This window comes from Stegodyphus dumicola, chromosome 1, assembly GCF_044657685.1.
Source record: "Stegodyphus dumicola isolate Sdum_Otavi_A_Nest chromosome 1, ASM4465768v1".
Lineage (NCBI taxonomy): Eukaryota > Metazoa > Arthropoda > Arachnida > Araneae > Eresidae > Stegodyphus > Stegodyphus dumicola.
In genome coordinates, this window is record NC_140768.1 from 213,007,844 (window position 1) to 213,032,168 (window position 24,325).

Genomic DNA, 24,325 nt, shown 5'->3' on the forward strand with positions numbered 1-24,325 from the left:
AGAAATCAAACTTTCGGTTTCATTTTGATATACCGGGAGTAATGCACCTGAATGTGCACGCTTTGTAGTGATTATGAATTAAGCTAGTAGCTCTTAAATTCTTTCAGTTAGAAAATCTTGGGACTTAACTACAGTTTTAGTTTTACATTTGTTTCATACACTTTCCTTATGAGTTATAAAACCATCTATGATTTATAGATGAGTATTTATTTATCAGCAAATTGCTTAATAAATGATGCTTCAACCTCTGAGTATATTATTTTGTTACGTTCTTTATTATACCGAAAGTGAAATATCATTCTGGTAGGAAATGGAAACGAGAGAAAATAGCAAAGGTAAATAACTGAATAAAACTGGTTATTTTAAAACTTAAAATGTCCTTACAAGGTGCTTGAATCCCTTTGCAAGAAAAGACGCAATCCTGAGCACCTTGCCAAAAAATCATAAAAGTGTTTTGATGTTGCTGTCAGATAAGTGAGATAATGTCAACAACAAGTCATTCGAATTTTCGTTTCCCTGGGCTGAGGTAAAATGTTAGAATTTATTTCTACATAGTTCAGTTGATAAAATTAGACTGCTTTTCTAAGAATCATTACTTGAATTACTCATTACGTATATTTTTAAAAGAACTATCGCTTTACTTTAGAGAAAAATATAGGTATTTATTTTTCATATTAAGGTCCTGGCGATGATGTGAGTCTTAATATTAAGCTTCATTACCTCTGTGAATGTGATTTTCATCTCCCGATCACTAAACATTTATCGCCAGTCCTAGGTAACTTATTAGATTCGGGTTTGACTGCGTATAAAAACTCTGATTACCACACTGATTTTGTGAGCAAGTTCAAATTTTGGAGACTAACAAAGGTCTGCCGACTTATTTAAATTCCTTAAGTATAGTAAAAAAATGTTTCAATTATTTTATTACTACTGTCGTTTACATTATCGTTAAACGCAGTAAAAGATAAAAATTCATAATCATCGTTTGCTGCTCATCAGAAAATTTTAGAAATAGATATGGTACCCAAAAACTAAATATTTAACTTTTTCACCATTTCCAAAATAAAACTGAACAATATTCAACATTTAAAAGTAAAATTATTTAATACAGCTAAATAAAATCACACTTTAATGAAGGTTATGATTCATTAACTTTTCAACAATTTAGCCGGACTTCAAACTACATTTATATTTGGCTGAGTTCTGGTTGATTCCCTAGCATCACGACTTGTGATCGAGCAGAGATTTTTTAAGCATTAAACAGATGGCTTTTTTGAGACTATTATTACACTATATTTTTAAAACAAAGTAACACGATATATTAAAATTATAAAGATTTGTTTTGATTATATATGGTTGATTATTTTTTTAATATAATATAATTATAATTTACAACTTTCTACTTTTTTAAAGGAGCAATGCATCTCTGTCTTTCGAGAAGGCTATTATTGCTATAATAATATTTTAACAATGCATAAAATATATTTCAGTTTTAATATAGATTATGTTTGGCAGACACTGCCATTTATTTTAAACTAGCGAAAGTACCCTATGCTAGTTCAATTAGATTGAGAGTAATGTATCTAACAACAGAGAGAACGATACCGCTGTAATGCTTCTCTAATAATGATGCAAAAAATACGATTCATGGTCACACATTTTTTCAGTCTGATGCGGTATGGAACTCACATACAAAATTTCGATAGAAAAATAAACTAATTCTCTCTCATTATATCAGCAAAAATGGCACGCAATTTTTAATGATTTTCGTCTTTCTGATCAAATGGTCGTAAAAGCTCAAGTTCCATCCAATATTTCACCTATATTCAAATTTAGTCGAATAAATAGGGCAAAAAATTTATCACAATCGATCAGAAATCAATAACGCGAACAAACACACAAACAGACATTCTTCTTTCCACATATGTAGATTTTCTAAAATTTTTGATTAACAAACTTAACGATTTGAAAGCGAGCAATAGCAACATCTTTCGAAATAAAGCATTTTTATCTTCAACGCGCGATACTGTTGCCACACGGAAAAATGCATGGGAAAATTACCGTTTTCAGAGTTTTTAATAAATAGCTCGGCTTCGTACGAAGTCGTACGAAGATGGAAATAGTCGAAGTGGCTTTCCACGAATTTTTGGAATCGGGAATAATGTATTTAAGTGTTTGGCAATGCTATTTCTATTTCGCTGTCAAACTAAGAAATTTTTTCTTAACAAACTCTACGATTTGAAAGCGAGCAGTGGTAACACATCTCGAAATAAAGCAGATTTTTATCTCCAGCGTCCGAAACCGTTGCCACTAGGAAAAATGAGGGCGACAATTAGCGTTTTCAAAGTTTTTAATTAATATATCAGTTTTTTTTTTTTTTTTTTTTTTAAGTGGATGTCGACCTTTCTCAGGACCCAGGAAAGAATTGTTTAAAGTTTGGTGACGATAGCTATAGTAGTGACTGAGTTAATAATCGCGAACAAGCTCAACACACAGACATTTTTATTTATATAGATATAGATTAGTCAACTATACTTATAACCCTCTCTGCATGTAAGCAGTAATTTAAACGTGTCTTTAAATCTTCTGTAATGTACTCATATAAGAATTAATTTGAAATATTTTCATTGTTTTAATTTTAGAACAACGTGTGTAGGAAGTTGTTGGCAATGGAAGGGGGAAAAAAACTAATTTTCTTTTTAAAAAAGAGAGCTGGTAACAACTTTGATTTAAACCATTAATTTAGAAAAATCAGGAATTGACAGGCTGTGACCAAAACCATTGTTGCTACGGTTTCTACATTTTTTCCTCCTCGAGTTACTTTCTTTTTATGTGTTTGCATGCGAATAAAGTGACAACAAACAGTTTGAGTTTTCTTTGACAAGTAGAATTAGGTAGGTAAAATATTGCACAACTTTTCCTACTAGTTTCAGCAGCTAGAAGAGAAGAGAGGGGGGGAGAAATCGAACGAAATAAAAGACAGTGTCGCAACCGTACCGTGGGCAAAAACGCGTTTGAAAAAGCCCCTTTGTTTTAACCCCGTGCTTAGGAGAGATAGCATCTCAGAAAAGAAAACCTCGGTGGAAAAGCAGATTTGGAAAACCTAGAAAATGTTTTCACGACAAAGGAAGTTTTGTCAACAATTGGCAAACTGACAATGAGACGACAAGCAGTGAAGAGGAAAGAGGTGGGAGGGTGGAAAAAGAAAAAGCGAGAATGAAAAGAGGGAGAGAAGAGGAGAATGAAAGGATGATTCTGGGTTTGGGATTCTTCCGGTTCAGCACCTTTTGTAGTTACCGTATTTTATGCGTCTAAAGGTTTTGACAATCTTATATATGAAGTAGAAAGCTTTTTTTATACATGTAGAGGTGTTGAGATCTTTCAACTCCTGAAGGTTAAGTAACAAGTTTAGGGGGAGAAAATATTTTGTAGACAGAGAATGCACAACTGCAGCTACATTCATTGATGCGTACTTGTTTATTTTAAATCTAGGAAATCTTAACGAAAAAAATAAGCAATGCTAGTAGTTTGTCTTCAAGCACAGTTTATTGCAAAGAAACTTGTTCCATTCTTCTTAATCCTTACCTTTACTCAAGAGACTTGATACCTAGGGACTATCTTTGAATGAAATTCCTCTTTAAAATGCATTATTTTGAGAATTTCTCAAAATATTCAGAGAAACGTTATGAGAAAAGAAAGAGTACATCAATGTGTTGCGTGCGTACAAATTCGTAATAGCTTGAATACACACAGTTCAATGATAGATTAATAAAATTAATGTTATCAAAATAAACATTTCAAATTTATGGAATTTTCCGCAGAAATACTCGAGCAGGAGTTCACAGTATGACAGAGTACAATTGGTAGTTAAGCATAAAACTACTAAGAACGTTAAACACAACGCAATGCAAAGCGCATCTAAAGTTAACTCGGATATCTCAGTTCACGTTGAACTAACAACTCGCAACAACGGTAACTAAGCAACTGAGAGCAGATGTTCTCCGTGCGGCTTTATAGTTTTCAACCGGCCGTCGATATATTTCTAGTACTTTCTGCTTCTCGAAATTACTGGAAGGCAATATGAGGGTGGAATTACGGTTACAGCTAATAGAACGATCAATTACATTTATTCAATTACAAAACCTGTTACGGTAATATAGAAACCGAACAAAATGTCGCCGAATGGTCGCTAAATTTAGCTACTTTTGTTGATTTCTCGCCAAATTACGGAGGTAGCCATTTACTCAATATTAAATGGACTCGCCCCTATATTCTTACTTTTCCTGCTTAGCTTCTCTGTTAATTATTTTCACGTTACATTACGGAGAAAAATACAACAATTTCACATATAATTGGACTAAAATCATCTATTTATGTACAAAATTCGTAACAAATGTTTAATTACTACAAGGGCAACTTAGGCTGTATGAACATACCAAAATACCTAAAGCATCCAAGAAAATATATGTAGAGAAAAAAGCAGCAATAAAATCGTCGATATTAAACCAGCGGATAGAAAGGTGCGATTGTAATTTTAATTTCATCCATTCATTTTTATGATAATTCTGTTCAATAATTATGCACACATTACTTTTATATACGTACAGTTAACTCCCGATTTATCAAAGGCAGAATTAACCACGCTACAAATTTACTGAGCTTTGCCTGACATTTGCCAAGCTATGATCATCGATCTCTAAAGGAAGTTTTAACCTGCACTTTTACGCAAATCTGAATATATGAAATTTTCCCTTACAATTTAATATTATATACTTTAATATCTTTATAACAAGGTTTCTTCATTTTTAATGACACTGTAATTACGTTATGTTTTTTTTTTTTTATTTTTTTTTTTTTTTATTCTGAATGCTGGTTTCATTTAAGCAACCAAATGAGCTTCTTATCGAAATTGGACTCTTCAGAAAGACAAGTAAATTATTAATGGTAATTTTATGTTAATTATAATTTGAGTTTTCCCTTTTTCCTATGATTTCTTAACATACCTCAAATTAATCGTAATTCTGAGTCCAGTAAAATGGGAGTTGATTGTATATTAAATTTGGATTGAGTTATATTATAATCTGTTGCAAAACTGCGTTCACAGCATGTCAGAATATCGTAGTTATTATAAGGTATTTAAACTTCTCTATTTTCTTTGTGGTATTTATTAACAAGCAAACAGCAAAAGATATCAGCATACCGTAATGCATATTCATATCTATTGCTGCTTGAATTTAAGAATTTTATTTTCAATGTATTCAAAACTAAGTGTGGAAAAAGTGAAACGCAAATAAATACATAAATGATCGGATAAAGAGAGAGAGAGAAGAAAAAAAAAAAAAAAAAAAAAAAATTCTTTTTCTGTGCAAATCGCATCCTACAGAAAAAGCCCTCTTTGGCGATATATCCAGAACTCCTTGCTATGCAACATTAAACAGGAAAAACCCAGACCCATAAAGTAAGATAGCCCGAAAATGCATTCTAATGCTGTTAGAAAAGCGATTTACTTTTTCAGCAACCATTTAGAAGCAGTCATTTTTTCGAAACCTGTATTTATTTGCACTTTTTAAAGTCGTTTGCTTAAAGACGCATTTGGAAAACCCTATTTAAGTTCGAACCAACAAAAAGACAGCTCTCTTATAACCATTTTGCAGGAAACGATACACATCGTATTAGAATATCCGAAACGCTCTGAATGGCTATCTTAGGATAAATATTAGCCATACTTAAAAAAGGTAGGATCCTTTTTAGGTAGATATTTGTTAAATAGTGGCAAATAAACGTAACTCGCTTACTTATATCGTTATTTTATTATTCCTTACCAATAAATAAATAAATAAATAAATAAAAAGTTTATTGGCAATCAAATTAAGCGTTTTTTGTTAAGTGCCTATCACTTATTTTCGAGAGCTCAAAGAGCTTAAAAAACAGAGGCCCCGAAAAAATTGCTTTTTAGATCTCGGAGCTGCTTAGAATGATTTTACTTGCATAATGCAAGTAAATCGATAAAAAAACTGGTCACTGGTGCACGATAAAAAACACTGGTTATTGAAAAGGATAATTATTGAAAAGAATAAGATTAACATAATATTACAAGCTACGTGTTAATTATGTAACATTTAACACTGACACCAGAATTTATTAATTTGTTACTTTGCTAACATTTCCCTAAACCGCCTGTTTGATATTAACTAATTAATTTCTTTCACCCCCAAATATGTTTTTATAAAAAAACCAGCTTTAATTAGCGTCTACATAGTGCCATAGTGGCCTGAATGTAACTTTCATAGGGGTTAACCATATTTCAGGTGTAATCATATTTCCTTTATTTTATTTTTTTATTACCTGGATCGGAGTTCTGAATAAACTTGATTTTGGGTTTTTTTTTTTTTTTTTTTTTTTTTTTGCCGAATGTCATCCGGGATAAAATTCCAACCATATCCAAATGGATATGGTATTCAGAATGAATTTAGTTTTTTTTAATTTCTTATGGCAAAGCATTCGAGGGCTATCTGGCTAACGGTAGAAATGCCTTCGTGAAGGACTTTATAAGGAAAACTGGCTCGCAAACGCGTTATTCATGGGGAAAAACTACAAAAACGCCCATGCAGCCAGCTCGTACAAGGAATTCGATCATCGGATCGAATTATCAGTGTTCAGCAGCTCAGCCGCTGCTGGGCGCATAATTCAGAAGGAAATCAGATAGGAAGAAATGAGATAAATTTAGTCATAGATAAACATTACATTATTGTTACTAGCTACAAAAGCATACGGAAAGTTCGAGATTAATAAATTAGATAAATAAAAACACAGCAGCCATTTTTTTTAATATGCTTTCTTGTAATAATACTTACTTCTTAATATATTTCTATAATCAAAACCAAGCAGTCTCGCAGCCCAATATTTTAAAACGTTTAAACGTTTATTAAGATAATTTATCACTGAACGTTAACTTCCCAATTGAAATATATACATTTAGTTTATTTTCAATTTAAATAATATAATTTAGAGCACTTGGATATCTTTCTTTTGAAATTCTTTCAACACATATCAACTATCATATTCACAGACAAGTGGGGCATATTACTTTGAGTTAGTCATTTAATTACATTGGTTTTGAACAAATACTTTAGGTAATTGTATGAACAAAGATTATGTAATCTTTCTCACTTCGATGCAGATGTACTGCTTTCACGCAATATATAAAATCCTAACTGTGGCAAAATTGACGAATGAAAGGAATGAAAAGAATTAACAAGGATTGCTACTGAGCAAAGACAAGATTTAAAATTGTAATCTTTCATTTGTTGTCTGGTGTAGGGCATTCGGTCATTCTCATAATCACCTTTTGACGTAGAATGCTTTAATTTATTTTACAAATTTAATCGTTTATTACACATTAACAAAAAATTTAAATCAGTAAAAACACCTTTTTATTAATTTAAATTTTTATTTTACCTTTTAAATAATGCATGCAGTTTTAAAAATTAAACACACTTAACATACGCCTAATAGTGCCGCCCAAGCAGGAGAGTGGTTAGCGATGCCCGGGTTCGAGTCCAGGAGAAGACATGAATATTTCTAAATGTATAGTGTCTGTGCGGCTTGGGAACACTCTAAATATGCGGCAAGCCGAAGGTCTTCTAGAGAGGTTGATGGTAGGAGAAGGGGGGAGACCCTCGGACCCTTCTCCGCCGGAGTGCTCTCCATCAAAATTGGGGCCGGAAATGAGCGAAGTCGTACTATCACCTGTATGATTTCTTTGCGATGATGAATTTCGTGGGCTTGCTCTGATATTACTGTCAGATAAGTAAAATAAGTCACAGCAACAAAACAGTAGACCTAATAATTTTACGAACACTGGTATTGAACTTTGAAGCTTTATTGGTATTAATAGAAGATGCTTTTAACTCCATAAGTTACGCATCTGATACAGAATCATTCGTTTTTTTACTTTTTTAAAAATATTTTTTATAACTTTTCAGTTTTCTAACTTTATTTTTAATGTTAAAGAGCCCTTTATGAAGAATTCTTGTTTAAAAAAATTAGATTGAAACTTAAACTCTTCAAATTGCATCCCCCTCAGATCATTAATATTGTAACATTAAACGTTGTATAAACTTTTCACATTTTCTTACGTTCAAAGGAATTTGAAAATTTTGTATGTCCTTGAAATGTTAAAACACTATGTATGTCTTATTACATTAGAAAAAATAAATAAAAACTGACGAAAGACCAAAGAATTATTCATTATCTTCGCTTTGAATACTAAAACTTATTGCTTAATAGAAAATTCCTAGTTTAAGATTGTGAAATGTTTTCAACAGCTTTTTAATTACAGACTATGGTAGAAATTTTCCTAAAAAATACCGTCTTTTTTTACTTTTTCCTAAAAGGCATGTAATAATAAGATGCAAAATAAGAATAACTGTTTCGCAAACAAAGGCCTTGAGAAATAGTGTTCTCAGGAGACTCTTTCAACATATTCCATGCACTTTGTCGAGTGAAGGTTAAATTAAAAAGAGTTTATAAATTATTTTTAAATTTGGATTCTTCTAGGTTTTTGAATTTTTTAAAATTGAAATAACAAAAATGAAATTTTTAGAAACATTTTGCAAGAAAAATCAAGTTATCAGAAGTATAGCTGCATTGTATAATTTCCTCTTTGACTTGATAATAAATAATTTCTCATTGAATTAATTTTTGCTAAAGAAAAGTAAAACATTTTTTAAATATAAATTTTATCGATTTGTTTATGCTTTCTCGCATCAGATAAGGTAAAACATTTCTAATCCCGTATATTACGCACTCGGTCGCAAAATAATCGCTTGGTTGACGCCTAGCATTCTATATTTTATTTTCATTTAAAACATAAAAAATTTCAAAGTATATGTTTATCATAAAATTTTCCCAACTCAAAAATTTTTTTTTCTTTTTTTTTTTACGTTTTCTCTTACGTGAGAATTAACATACAATTATATGACATACTTACATACAATTACCGACAATTGTATGGAAAATGGAGAAACATTACCAATGTGATATTTTTTATTAACTGATTACCTAATAATTAGTAATCAAGTCGTATTTTGTATCTTAATCTAAGAAATGCTTTATAACGAGTGTAAAGATACAGATATTAAAAATTGCCACCGAAGTCGATAACTCGATTAACTAGCATATATTTTTAGGTAAAAATATATGCTAGCTACTCAATCGATAACAGGGATATAAATAAAATTCATATTTCTGTTATCGATTGCAGTCATATTAAACTGGAATATAGTTATTTATATTCTAGTTTAATGTGCATTTTTTATAACATATATTTTCCCCTTTTGTGGATTCACAGCTATGCTTAAAGGACTATTGGAAAAACCGAAAAATAGTAATCCAGAACGTGCCTAAAAAAGGAAACCAGTTAGAGTGTGCGGTTAGTACGTAATGCATGGAGCAAGCGTAATCCGAAGGATTTACGCTTTGGGAGCAGTTAGAACTGCTGCCACTCCTGAAGGGTTCCGACAAGCGAAAAATTGCCATCCCTTGAAAATCTTGATCCGCAATTCTGATAGCTTTCATGTGTAATCCGCGTATCCTTGCGTTTCTCTCTCCCTTCAGCTCTTTTTTACAGACTTTTGTCGTTCTGGTCATTCTTTATCTTTAGGTGGCCAGATTTGGGGAATTTTTTTTCCTGATACTTAATCTTATGGTTGGATAGAACGTTTTTCTAGTTGGTTAGCAACCTTTTCGCAACCTTTTGTCCACGGAATGTTGCTTGGTAGTAGACTTAACTTTTCTATTCATTTCAGCTTACGGTGAATCTGTAGAATATAATAAAATTTTATAATTGCTTTTTATTTATTTATTTATTTTTATTTTTTATTTTTTATTTTTATTTTTATTTTTATTTATTTATTTATTTATTTATTTATTTTTTTTTTTTTTTTTTTTGTGCATTCAATAAATTAGGCATCAGTAAGCACTAACGTTGACATACAAGTTTAGTTCAGAAATATTTTTAGTCAAAACTTTTAATTTGTTTTCTTTTTAAAAACTTTCCCTTCATTCTTAAAAATTGAAATAATTTTTGAGCTACGCTCCAATTATAAAAAGCGTAATCTGTTAGGAATTTAGCTTATTCAAATATAGCTAGGTGTTATACGTTAAGGCCTTAATTTCTTTTTATCTTTAAATAACTTATTATTTTTTCCAGTTTTTGAAGTTTCAGTCTCATTTATTGATAAACGCATTGACAAAATAGGGAACTTGAAAATATTTTTTTCATTGAATAACAAGTTAATAATTAACACCTTTAGTCACTAAGCACAAGAGTTTTTTATTTTTTAATTATGAAAGCTTGTTTAAATGTATTTTTTAATTTACAATAAATTATTCATTATTGTCATTTTTACTCTTTACAGTTGGAAACGAAGGAAGAGATATAAATGGAGACCTCCACGACGATGAGTCCAAAAGACAAAGAACGCAATATAATGGAGACCAAATATATGCAACGGTAAAAATATATGCTTATATTTCAAAACATAAGGCTTTATATGAAAATTTTATCCAACCATCAAACTAATAGTTACTTCTTAGTAAATTATTTTAAGGAATAGAAATCTAATACTTTATTTAAGTCTAGCATTTTGAAAAACCAAATATAATCGATTCTAAAGGATAACTGGAGCTAATTTTATGTAGCTTTTAGAAATTCATAATTTTCGTAAAACTGAATTGGCTCAAGTAATATGCATTACAATTTTATTTACAATTCTGTATACATGAAAATTAGGACAAATTCTTTATTGGTATGAATCATGGTCTTCGTACTTGTAAGTATATGGTACTGCTATGCATAATTTCCAACTTGGATATTTTACAAAGCTTAGATTATCATTAACAGTTAATATTTATGTGTATTTTGATAATTCTTTAAAAGGTGAAAACTTATAAAAATGAAATATTTTTCATATTTTAAGTTAGCCAAAAGACAGCCTTAGGTTGGAGTAGAATTTTAATAAACCATTATTGATTTCAAGTGTGATCACCATAGGTCTCTCTTTTTCAGAAGCAAAATTGCCTCTGAAGAAGAGAGATTTAAGTTTTATTGCTTTCTAAATCGATAGAATTTCTTCCAAAATTTACGTTAATTTAAATTAATTTTTCATGGCCCATTTTAAATTTCACATTGGAGATGTTTCTGTTCCGGTATGATTATTATTTTCATTTCTGTTGGGATACTATTGGTCCTTACTATTGGTACTATTGGTTCTCACTACCTTACTATTGTCAACTACCATACTGATTTCACTTTCAGATACCTCAGTGTAGAGACTAAGCTTATTGCAGTCCTTCCCCCCTCCAAAAAATTCATCACGTAGAATAGTTGATATAATTTTACGTTTAGAAGCTATGAAAAATAATCACTAAATCATAAAATTTTAGAGCAGAAAATATAGCAAAAAAGAAGAATTTATATTCGAGTAAGTACAACAATCACAGACCATCATTGTCTATCATTGTTGAATGCTCCAGTTTGCTCTACAAGGATGAGGATCATATAATTAGATGGTGAAGAAATTGCTGAAAAACATATTTCTCTTTCTACAAGATGACATCACTAAATGAAACACAAAAATAATAATAAGGAATTGATTTTAATACAACACTTTTGAAGTCAATTGTTTCATAATCTCATTGTCAGTATTCAGCAACTTACTCTATAATTATATCTAGTCAATAAAAATCGCGAGAAATGACGATCATCTCCTTTTGCAGTGGTCTCACAGTCTGCCATGCTCTGGCAGGTGTGAGCTGGTGTCTAACTGAACATATTGTTTCATGCCATCAGGATCTTAGAATGGTGCTTCGAATTATTAGGTTAAAACAATGCAGAAAATGACACGATTAGCAGCTTAGATATTGTGAATTGATCAATCAATTGCGTCACTGAGTAATTCTCTGTACAATAAATTTACATTATACTAAATCGGTAAGCATACTAAGCATTACTAGTCAGTTTTCATCTGCCTATCCTTCTAAAAAAAAATTCCATTGATCAAACACATTAGTAACAGTTAAATTCGAAAAGTCCGATCTCCCTTTTACTCACTTTGGTAATTATATTTATTGCCTTTTGGCAGCTGGAATGAAAATTTTCATAGATGTATTATATGTATATTAGAGTAATAATATGAGATCGTGAAATAACAAGCCAGTTTTTTTTTCGATTATTTTCAAGTAGTTACAAAATTTTTCCAGTTTTAATTCCTAAACTAGTTTTATTTTCAGAAATCTTAATTCCTAAACTGCATATTCCTATAAGACAATTTTCATTCCTTTTCCATGACACTATTTTTCTAAATAATACCATTGTGAAAAGAAAAATCCTACACAGTTGTTTTTCCCCTATGTCGTCTAGTTCAATTATTATTCTCCTGTGTTTCCTAATTTCTCCTATGTTTCTTATGTTTTCCTTTGTATCTAAATATAATCCTATTTTGCCAAATTTTTGCCTTGTTGGTACTCGTTTCTTGCATTTCGTATTTCATTCAAATTCAAAATAACATGCATTTCGAATTTCAGCTAGTACATTATAAGCAGTTTTGTGTTTCAGTTTTAATGATACGAGATAATATTATTTATTGTTCGTTTTGTAGCAAATGTGGCCAAAGTGGCCGAAACAAGATGAACTCAAAGCCGGTGCTATGGTACCAGAACTGACGGCTGCAGCAGTCGCAGGAGGTGCACCATATACTCTACAACAATTTCCTACGACTCCGGAGCAGGCCTTCACACCGGTGGTCTCCACAACCACATCTTCCAACGAACACATAAAACCCGAAATCTCGCATTATGACGCCGCCATGTCAGCAATGACGTCACAAGTGCAGTCTTCGGCAGTTTACTCACCACCTTTAGGTAAGTTGCAAAGGAACACTGTAGTATATCTTGTTACTTAATGTTTTTGAATTCCAGGTAATTTTTAAGAAGATTTTGCTTATTAGATGAGAAGAAATACTACTTCACATTGAAAAATGATTTCTGTGTTCTTATTCCTTCTCAGTGTTCTACTTCCCAGTGTTCCAATCTTTTCATGTGTTGCATTTAAGTCAACACTCATATGTAAAATTTAACTCAATACTACAGCTATTTTCAAACTTGGTACAGTGCATTGAAAGCTTTTTAATTCGCATCGGAAAGGGAACCTGTGGCATGATAATAGATCAAATTTACATGAATATATCAATGTACTGTTTATTAAGGTCCTAACTAAAAGAACACTTAAGAAATGGTAACTTCAGATAAGACTCATTTATCTTTATGGGGGGGGATAAGTGGCCGGGTGTTCGCGAATTGTTAGTCTTGGGTTCAATTTCGGCGGTTACTGCAAAGACCTTTCATGGTTTTCTTACCGTGTAATGCAAGTTAATGTGGATGTTTTTTTATTTTAGAAAGTTTCCCATACGATTCTTCTTCTTTGACTGACAGACTTCGAGTGCTTTGCTGTTAACTTTAGCACTTTCCCATTCTTGAATGGGCAACTGACTTATACCTTTTAATTTAGTCCAACTTAGTCCGATCAATTCGAAAGTATTCGCAAGTCTGCGATGATGTGATCAGTTTCAAAAAGATAATAAATGATATTGCAGGATAAAGGTAACAAGAAAGCGTGGAGAATGCCCTAGAGTGAGTGCACAGCTAGTGTAAAATGTTTTAAATACGAGAGAAAATTTAAGTGCAGAACATGAAATAAACGCAAATAAATTAAGTAAGCAAAAATAATTGGCAATTAAAGAACGAAGTACTGACGTATCTCGTTTTTAGTAAAAATGTAACATAATAACCGTATAATCTTTTTAAACGAATTGTGTGAAGTCAACAATTCCCTAGCCAAGATTATTCTCTTTGGTAAGTTCCTATTTGGGAGCCTTCACGGCTCATTCGCAGTCTTTTAATATTGAATTAATTTGTACTGAATGTTTATAAATTCAGTATCTAGCATGACATTAAATAGTTATCAATTTAATTATTTTTAATACTAAATGGAGTTTTTACATGAAAGTATAAATTCTAATTAAACTTGTCAAATATTTATAATAGTAAATAATATAATATATATGAATATATTTTCCTCTTGTGGAACAAGTTATTTTAAAAATAAGTTTCACTCAAATAATTATTTTAACAAATGAATTATTATGCAAAATATGACAAATAATGGCTTTAAATATTTTGACATTAGGTTCACGGAGTCTCTCATATTTGTTTTAGCTTTACGTTACGTTATCCTACAGTACCATTTATTATGTAAGATCGATCAATGCTCAGGACTTAAGACTTTTTTCCTCTATGCGGCCTACAAGTAACCAATTTCGAGAGCTTTCTGTCCTCCAGGTGCCTGACGAATACTATTGAACAATAATATCTTGATCCTGATGGGCTGAATTTTGAACAGGCTAAACGTTTAGAGTTATTTAGTATTTTTATCATATGTTAGTACATTTCTCTTAGGAAACCCTCTACGAAGGCGTCCGTCCTTTTAGATAAATAACCCTTGCATGAGCTTTCAAAAAGCCAAATAAACATACAATAAACATAGAAACAAACAGAGAATTGCTGTTCTATATAAGTAAGATCTTTAATTTATGTTTTAAATTATCATATGGCTAAAAGACAGCTAGTTTTAAGTCTTTTATTAACAATCCAAATACTTTTTTTAATAATATGTCTAGCTTTACTTTACTCCTCCAACAGAGCAGTTGGTCCACTTGCAGATGGTGCTTATCAGCCTATTTAAACCCTGCCAGTAATTCTAATTTCGATCACAAGTCCGAATGAAGAGAGTTCTCTTTATAGCAAAGAATAACGAAAGTACAGTGTAAAGAATGAAGTCACCAATGCCGCTATTTGAGTCTGTTTTGACGGTACTAATGTTAAGCTGAAAGGGGCAAGGGATGAGCTGTTCTTTTGGTCTAGCCGATGCAATTTAAATACATCTAGCTTTATTACGTCTAGCTGGAGTAATTTAATATATATATATAATTGATATTTTATGAAGTGCTGCAGAGTTATTGTAATTAAGATATTTCTAACACCACGTATACTTAATCGTTTCTTTGTTCATAAATAATTTTTGAAATGGATAGATATATGGTTAAATTTGACTTCATTAAAACAATTTTAGAAGTCCTTGTCTTTTATAGAATACCTCTAACAAAAAGAGGTAATAAAGCAGAGGAACTTTTAAAATCAAAAACAAAGAAGTGAGTTTTATTTTCAACTTGTTTTCAGAGTTGGTAGAATGCGCAAACTATAGCATCAACTAGGGATAAAAAGTTACAAAAATGAAATACGGAATTCTTTTCTCTGTATCGGGGAGTAGTACCTGAAAAGAGAGTAAAAGAAAGACATCTGAGTTCTAAAACTTTTTTTGAGAAAAAAATTTGAAAAATAAATTTGAAAAGTGTGTGGGGGTGGATACAGTCAGATATTTGCGCGCAGTCTAGAACGCAAATCCCAAAACATGCTCTCGCTCCGCATTCGTCATGGTGTGGAACCTCAATTTCTTAGTTGGCTGAATATCTTTGTTTGGCGAACTTTTGGCTCCCTCTTCTTTTGCAGTATGCATGAAAAATATTAGTAACGGATGAAAGAATTCGCTATCTGGCTCTAATACGAGTTTTGCTTTCAGTTTTACCATATCTCCTTGCATACAACGAAGTGAGACCTCAGTCTTTCAGAATAAAAAATAATAATTCATAAGCAATATTACTCTAGAGAAACACTTGCTTATTTTTTTATAAATAACTTAAATTTTAAGATCAACATAGCAACTTGAAATTTTATGTGTGTGTGTGAGTATGGCAAAGCCTCGAGGGCTATCTGCCTAAGAGGAGGGATGCCTTCGTGGAGGACTTTCTAAGGGAAACTGGCTCGTATACACGTTACACATGGGGAAAACCACGAAAACGCCCATGCAGCCAGCCCGTTCGCGGGATTCGAACCTCGGACCGAACTACCAGTGTTCAGCGATCTTACCGCTCTGCCGCTGGTGGGCTGAAATTTTATGAAAAAAAAAATTATTTTAATTATTATGCTTTATAACATTTATAAAAAATATTTGTAATGAATTCATAAGAAATGCTTTTACGAAGGCGATGCTGCTTTTGAAAATATTGTTCTACACGTAGTTTAGCTTTGAAAGTTAATCAAAGTTAATGATATAATTTATATACTGTAGTTATAGTACTCTAATAAATGTTATGAGTGTACCCGATAAAAAGTAATTGAAAATAACTGAAAGTTATACTAGCTCTCGCATGCTTTGCCGTAATCAAATAAACCGTACCAACTGAAAGTTATATGCAATAATAGATACATGAGTTTCACACTCGCTTGAATCGAGCATAAATCGGTTAATTAATCGAGCAAATATCAGTATAATTCTCTTCAAATTTATTTCTCAAGTACTGAAACGATTGTTAGCGCTAAAACGGTTTATTTTAAAATTTCGTAAATTTTATGAAATTAAGGCTTTAATAAAATGTATCTAAATTAACATTATGCTATTACTTTTCCCAGCTGGTCTTGTAATACTTATTTAGGTATTGCAAGACTAGCTGTGATCAAGATGTTACTTATTTATGAAATTGATATAAGAATAACTTATGAATTAGAAATTAGAATTGAAAAAATATAAATGAGATGGCCTTTGTTATTTTTATTACAGGGGACTATATATTTGTTTCTCTGGCATTCAGATACCCGATATTTTCAGGTAGTCAGTTTACGTTCATGACCAAATGGTTAAATCCGTTGATTATAATTAATTCGACGTGGCTTTCGAGGAACAAATGGCTGAATGGACGTTTTCGCCACTTTTTCCGGTACTTCCTTATTATAGCGGTTCCAATTTTATTTTGCGACCTAAAGATTACACTAAAATCATAGCTATGATTTTGCCAAGCCCGAAAAGCAGGAATGTAAAATTAAACGAATCAAATAATAGCACCATCTGGGGACTAAACACCCTTTCTGTATATGCGTTTAATTTAACACATTAACTGCTTTCAACAATTCATCAAAAACTTCACTTTCTCTGTATACTTTCTCCACGTAAATTCCGAAAATTATGATTCAAAGTGATACAGAGTTGTGCCTATTGTTTTTTATTATGTGTTCTATTGTTCTTTAGTTAAACAGAACATTTTGTTTTCATACTTTTTTCCCAATGGCAGATTGTGAGCAATTACAAATGTAACCCAGTCCATTAATCTATACAAGGCCAGATGTGGTGGTCTCTTTATTATGGAGGCACCTAATAGGTGGGCCACTATCGTCTTTCCTATGAAGGGACGGACAGTTACAACCATGCCTTCTCCGGGATTCGAACCCAGGCCCTTCGGCATCGCAGTCAGCAGCTTCCCTGACCACTATACCGACTGGACGGCTTGTTTTCATACTTTGACTGTGGATACTTGTTGTTAGATCTACAAAACGGTATTTATGGTTCACAGTAAAGTGACTGATCAGCTTCTTCAGACTGCTCCATTTAATATCCTTTTCAACAGTCTGAATACATCGTTGATTCGCATTGTACATGTTGAATAATTTTCTTCATATGTTCTTACATCTCTGTTCGATTTGAACAACAAAGCAGTCAGCATCTTTCTGGGGCATATTCCTCCAAAATTCCGCTGTTGTAGAAGTACTCTGCTGACGTTGTTCTTACGTCAGGCGAACACACTTTCATAGATGTCAGATATTTTATTGGAATCTTTCTGAATCTTTGCATCAAATGTAGGAAGCGCACTTCCCGCATGTAATTGTTCCAATCAACCGCAGCATTTTCCCCGCAGCATTACGCTGCTGTCAAACCATTCGATGGACGTCAACTCCTCTTCCCAAGAATATAAATATCAGTGGCCCCTCCTTCATTTACAATTTTTAACTCTGCTCTTCCAAATGGTTTCATGTTGTGGCCATTTTTGCATAATCGTTTGTCAGATAAACGACCTCTTTCTTGAAAAAAATTATATAACAATTACCTCTTTATTTGATAAAGATTGTTAATCCCATATTAACAAAAAAGCAAGGAATGTTAAAAAAAAGAAAAAAAAAACTCATGTGCATTCGAAAACTTTAGCAAAAATGTAACATGATAGTAATATAAGAACATGTGGCGAGAGCAAAAATACTAACATGATGCTAATATCAGAACACGAGACAGAATTTTTGGGACATAGGTCTGTTGATTAGCAGTTCAATCTAGGGGGCAACTTTAATAAGGAAATACACTTTTTTCCTTATATAAGGTTCGAAATTCGCTACAGTATGAATTTCATGGGAATGATACTGGAAAAATTAAAAAGTAGACAATAATAATAATAAACTACCGCTAACTAGTATTAATAACAAATCAGAACTAAAGTAAGCAACTTATGCCTTAAAGCTCATTTGTCTTATAATAGCTTAAAACTAACATCTAAATAGTTCGCAGAATTCAAATTATAAAATTAGGGCATAATAATTAGACTTTTAATATCCTATTGATTGTATTATTGGAATCTTAAAATTCATAGTTTTAAATATGTAAAAATAACATCTTATCTGTTTCCCAAAATAAAAATATCTTAAAACTTCCGTTTTAAATTGCTTAACAAATCGTTGCATCCTCAGCTTCAAAACAAAGAATAATTAAGTTAAACATTTTGATATTTTCCAGTGTTTTCAAATGCCGATTTAGTATTTGGTGTGTTAATAGTTCGCATGTACTTTTCAAATAGGCATGATAGAAGAGCAAAAAGTTAACTAAAAGTTTTGAATCTTTTTTTACAACTCTAAACATTAATAATTTTTTGAGGTGAAGGTATCCGAAGGAAGCCTGGATATCTTCATCAATTTCCTTCCTAAATATAAAATAGTATAAAGAATATAAAAAAGTATGGCAACATTCAACACTGTGTAAATGTAAATACTGATCAGCTGAGTGCTTTTATGCCAAACACATTTCTTTCTCATCTTTTCTAAATAAGATTTCAAGTAAGAAAAAATGGAATATTTTAAATTTTTCTTAGTTTTAATTAAGATGTTATAGTACTAACTAATTAGAATATTGAATTAAAAATCAAAAGCTCAATTGATTTATGAATGTGAGATAATTTTTTAAAGAATTTAATACTGTGCTACATAAATATCTTTCATAAATCTGAGAAATCTACAGTTGTTTCTGTTATGCATTAAATATCAGTATCTGTCAGGAACCTAAGAATTAAATATTTTAATTCTTAAGTTTTATTACACTACTTATAGTTTTTGGTCTTACTGTAACATTTATTTCAAAATATTCTTCATTTTCTTTAAACGTTTTGTTGTTTGAATTACTTTTACTTAAGAATTTTTAAGAATGAACCCATTTGATTTCGATTAGAAATGCCTAAGTTAATTACGGCATTATTAAGTTTAGAAAACACTTGCTACGCTTACACATGTATTTAAACATTTCTTAACATAATATAAAGTAATACAATTTATAAATATAGTAATTATGTGAAGCACTTGTCAAAAACAACAAGATCTAAGTCATATACTAAGTAAAATTACTATGCATTTTTTAAGTCTTTAAATAACATATAGTATAATATGTCTGCTTCTAAAAATAAAAGTAATATTTTTGAGGAGGGCAGACCAAAATTAGGGTAAAAAAATGTAATATAACTACTTTTTTTCAAGTTACGTAAAATTGCTTGATTTTTCTTTAACTTTTATTCAGTTTTCTATTAAATTCTTTAGTAACGTTCCCTATGTTCCTGCGATTATTTTATAATAAATAGTGTTCGATTCCAGGAAGATTTAGATTATCTTTCTGTCTAAAATTGATTGCATGTGGTTGTAATTTATTACGTATTGTTTATAATTGCAGTTTGTCGCTTCTTTGTCGATCTTTATTTTCAGAAATGGAAAGAAACAGTACTAGTAGAAAACATTGTTTTAAGACTAAACTGCTGCAACAATTCGATAGTACCTTTATTTCTCACTGAAAATAAATAGATAAATATATTGAAAAAAGCAATCCTATATTTTTTAACATTTTATGGTGAAATTAAAAAAAATTAAATCATTGCGCATTATTCTTTGATTCAGGCTTCTGTTGAATTCGGCAGAGTCGAAAAATTTTTTTTTTTTTTTTTTTTTGTGTGTGTGTGTGTGTGTGTGTGTGTTGTATTCCAGGTTAAGTAACTTACCTGTACCTTTTATACTTACAAGCATATAACCGGTACTTTAGAGTTATCATAATGACACAGGGGGGGTGCAAAATTATTATTCGAAATTATTACTTAGGATGATTCAGCTGGTGAAAAACTCATGCAGTTCTTCAACATGTGATTTCTTCGAACTGTAGCTAATGTTCATCGGAAATATATACCCCTTTTTTCAGATAACGTGCTCGTTCATTCACGTGGTTTCGCCAAATCTGGCAATCATCTCTGGGCTCAGTTGCTGAAAGGTCCCAAAAGCCAACAGGAGGCGATGTAACCAACCATCAAATTCGAACAAGAAGCGTGTCAATGGATCAATCGCTCCGACGACTCAATCTTGCCTCAGCATCTTCGGGGAGGCCCACGGGGGGCCTCCGTGATGACAGATGTTGGGAGAGAGTTGCAAACTCTACGATAAAGATAGCAAATCTTACAGATCGCTTAACTCCGCGGGACCTGGTGTTATAAATGAATAAAGACTTCATACTCTGTTGCTTTCTGGTGATTGTTACTGGTTCCGTAGTTGCTATTGTACTTGTGTGCTTTTGTGTGCTGCTGATTATGTTATCTAGAATAGCAGGGTGGCCAGAGCCACTTTTGGAATAATTGGATTTGTGTATGTTTCCAGAGTTTTATGCTTGTTTCGTATTTAGAACATGACATTCTTATTTAAAAGGGAGTAAATTATTTTTTAGAAACAGGAGAATAAAGTATATTTCTTGAAAAAAAAAAAAATGCTAAGAAGAACTATTGTAATAATTTCTAATATTTTTTGCAAAATAAATATGTTTTTAATCACGTGAGAGATTATCAAATTTAGGGAAAACTGTTTTCAAACGGAGGTTTCCGTAAATTTAATTAATAAATCAAGAATTTCAATATTAAATATTATTTATGTTTTATAAATTACATAAAATATTTAAGCTCTTGTCTTGGTATGTAATATATGCCTTTTTTCCGTTATTCCTAAACACTTCGAAGGAAACCTCTTTGATTTGCTTATTATTTGAGGGAAATATTTATTGCCAGTGTCCTGCGCAAGCGATTCAAGAAAAAAATGTCACCTACGGTTTAATAAGTATTTTCTAAGGACACTTCTGTTTCTTTAATAAACACAGAACTCAAAATTTTCTTTCAAAAAACTTGAAATAAAAAGTCAAAGTTTTTTCTTACTTTTTCCCCCTCCCTTCTTAAAATTCTCTTATAGAAAGTTCAAAAGGTTTTAGATCAGAAAGTCTTTTAGGATTTGGATTCGGGGGAAAAAATAATATTCGAATCTTCTCTATGCTTAACATTTTTCAGAACCTTTACTTTAAGCTATACATTTAGTAATGTTGCCTTGTGCGAAAATAACATTACTTACCTAACGCTTTTCATTAGGAGTAGAAGATGTAGTACTTATGTCTTACAACGAATAAGGAAAACTTAAGTGATAGGATTTACGAAATAAATTTATGTGTTTCTGTCTCATTTTGAAATCTAGAGGGAAAATGGAAGTAGATGTAATATATATATATCAAGCCAATGCATAAACGGAATTTTATCATCTTCCATGTCTCAAAGAAACTGTCGCCATCAATGTGCAACTTGACTAGCAGAGCATGCAGTGTGAAATGGAACAATTTGTTGAACTTAAGTTTTGCATTGTGGCCTGTTTCGAAGAAAAGATATAAATACCTTAAACATTGCTTATGTTCCCAGGAGTTCAAGAAATGCCCTTTCAATCAGGACCATACTAATATTTCTTAGATTCTACAGTGGTTTTCTTGGAAATTTTACACTTGGTTGAAATTATATAAATTTATGCATATTTACACTAGCCAAAATTTTCATTTCTTAAAACTCTAAATAAATATAATGCTCTAATTTTTTTTTATTTAGAAAGTGTTTCTTTTCTTTCTTTTTCCTACCCCTCTCTCTCTCTTTTTTGTTTTGTTCAAACAAAATATTCTTCGAATGTTCGAATATGCGAACTGGCGGAAAGAAGAAGAAATCGAATATTTTTAGACACGTCTGTATATGTCAGTATGATTACTACATCGTAATGTGTTGGCCATTTTATTCTATTTGTTACTTATAAAAAATAGTCTTTTATATAGATAAGAATTCACTTCTTTTTATAGAAGAGCAGAATAACCGAGAAATTTGAAATCTCAGAAGCAAATAATTCTTTCGTTTTCAAAAAAATATTTTAGAACTATTAAAAAGATTTTTTAAAGTAACAAACTTTAGGAGAAAAACAACTTAAAATGTATAAATGCCTTAAGAAATTTTATTTCATCTACGAATGATAGTAAGAATATACACGAATCTATGAATAATCATACATCTACGAATGATAGTACACCTAGATATAGAACATTTTTTTAAAATTTATTTCCAAAAAACTTGCCAAAATATAATTAACAGCCTTTATTACCATCACATCTCATCTTACTTTGCTAAAATGTCGTCTACTTAAGGACAGAAGTTTCTTATACGGTTAATCACTTGCTTTGATCCAGTGAACATCTGACGTCCTGAATTCGAAAGCTCAGCAAAGAATAGCAACAGACATTTACTGAAAAAAATTTTCCAAACAAATATGAGTAGAGATAAAATTTGATATGATCCTGAGAACAAACAGAAATCTTCTGCTCGGGTTGTGGAAGGTTCACTTAGTTTCATTAGACATTTCGATACCAGATATATATATTTATGATTATGTTGGTGATCTTTTCCTGCTGGAAAAGGGATATTCACATGAAACATTTTCCTGTGTAATAGACTATTAATACCATACTTTATAAAGACATGCTGAACAGACATACTGAAGTGAATTCTTCATATTTAATCCGAAAAAGTTTAACTGAGTAATATGTTTCTAGTACATGAAAATGCGCTGTCATACGATTCCCGACAATCAGTCTCTAGCAAAATATTTTACAGTTCTCAACTATCCTCCTTATTCACCAGATTTGTCGCCTCAGGATATTTTCTCTTCCCCAAAGTGAAGGCTTTGGGGCTCAAAAGTCATCAACATTGAAAAATTTAGAAAATGGTAACAAAAGTTTTAAGCACTGTTTAAAATGAGGAATTCTACGAAGGATTGAAGCAGCTTTATAAATGCTAGATTTACAAGAATTGTAATTGAGCTCCAAGTAAAAAAAGAACAGCTTTCTTTAATTTATTCATTTATTTATCATAATACACTTACTTTCGCCTTCCAGTTCATAGTTTTTCATGAATTTGTGACTTTAAAAAAATGAGCGAGGCTTCGGTACGAGGTGCAAGAAAACCGTTTGTGATGACTTGGGTTAGATCTTGCTTATCAATTAATAATCTTATATAAATTCCAAAATCAGTGCCCTTTACTTGCTGTTTGTTTAATTTCAAGTGAAATGAAAAGAATCACCACTTCTTAACCACTACCTTGCTGATCTCAAGATATTTTTTATGCTTTGTCTATTGTCTCTAAAATAGAAATCGCATTAACCGGCAACAACAAGCTCAAAAGATGAAAGGGATAAGAAAGCATATTAATAGCAACTAAATTTACAATGCATAGTTTTTATTTAGGAAAAACTATGAGCCTCCAAATAAAAAATAATCTATATTATATGCTAGGAAAAAGCAGATAAAAATATTGTAATTAATCAATACATTAATTACTCAAAGCGCAGGTATCATGGAAATTGTCAAATCATCAAATGTTTTCTGAAGATTGTCAGAGCTTATCAGCCAAAGCTAGATTAAAGACTGTAGCCTAAATTTTACTTTGATGTAAATTTGAAAATCATAGTTAACAGTAATTTTTCAGCTATATATATTACTCAGACATTAAAAATTAAAGAGAAGTACTTCACTAAAAAATATTTGCTATTAAATAAGTGCCTTGAGTTTTCAACTAGTTTCTATTTTTATTGGATAAAAACATTTCATGTTCTTCCATTTCTCCCCACTTTTTTCCTTGACATTTTCTCTTCCTAATTAGCAATCGATAACCCATTTAAAGAATACTCAGAAGAAAACAATTCAGACACAAAATCTAATTACTTTTCAGACCTGAAGCACAATTTGTC

At 31.3% G+C, this 24,325-nt stretch overlaps 1 protein-coding gene across 4 annotated transcripts in view; it reads left to right on the plus strand.

The window, feature by feature from the left end:
* LOC118196992 (uncharacterized) overlaps positions 1-24,325 on the plus strand; it is a 443,070-nt gene that overhangs the window by 383,086 nt on the left and 35,659 nt on the right. For all 4 annotated transcript variants that reach the window (XM_085825207.1, XM_085825216.1, XM_085825217.1 and 1 more), the window contains 2 exons: positions 10,422-10,516; positions 12,663-12,924. In XM_085825207.1, the coding sequence (XP_085681333.1) occupies positions 10,422-10,516; positions 12,663-12,924 (357 nt within the window). The remainder of the gene's footprint in view (positions 1-10,421; positions 10,517-12,662; positions 12,925-24,325) is intronic.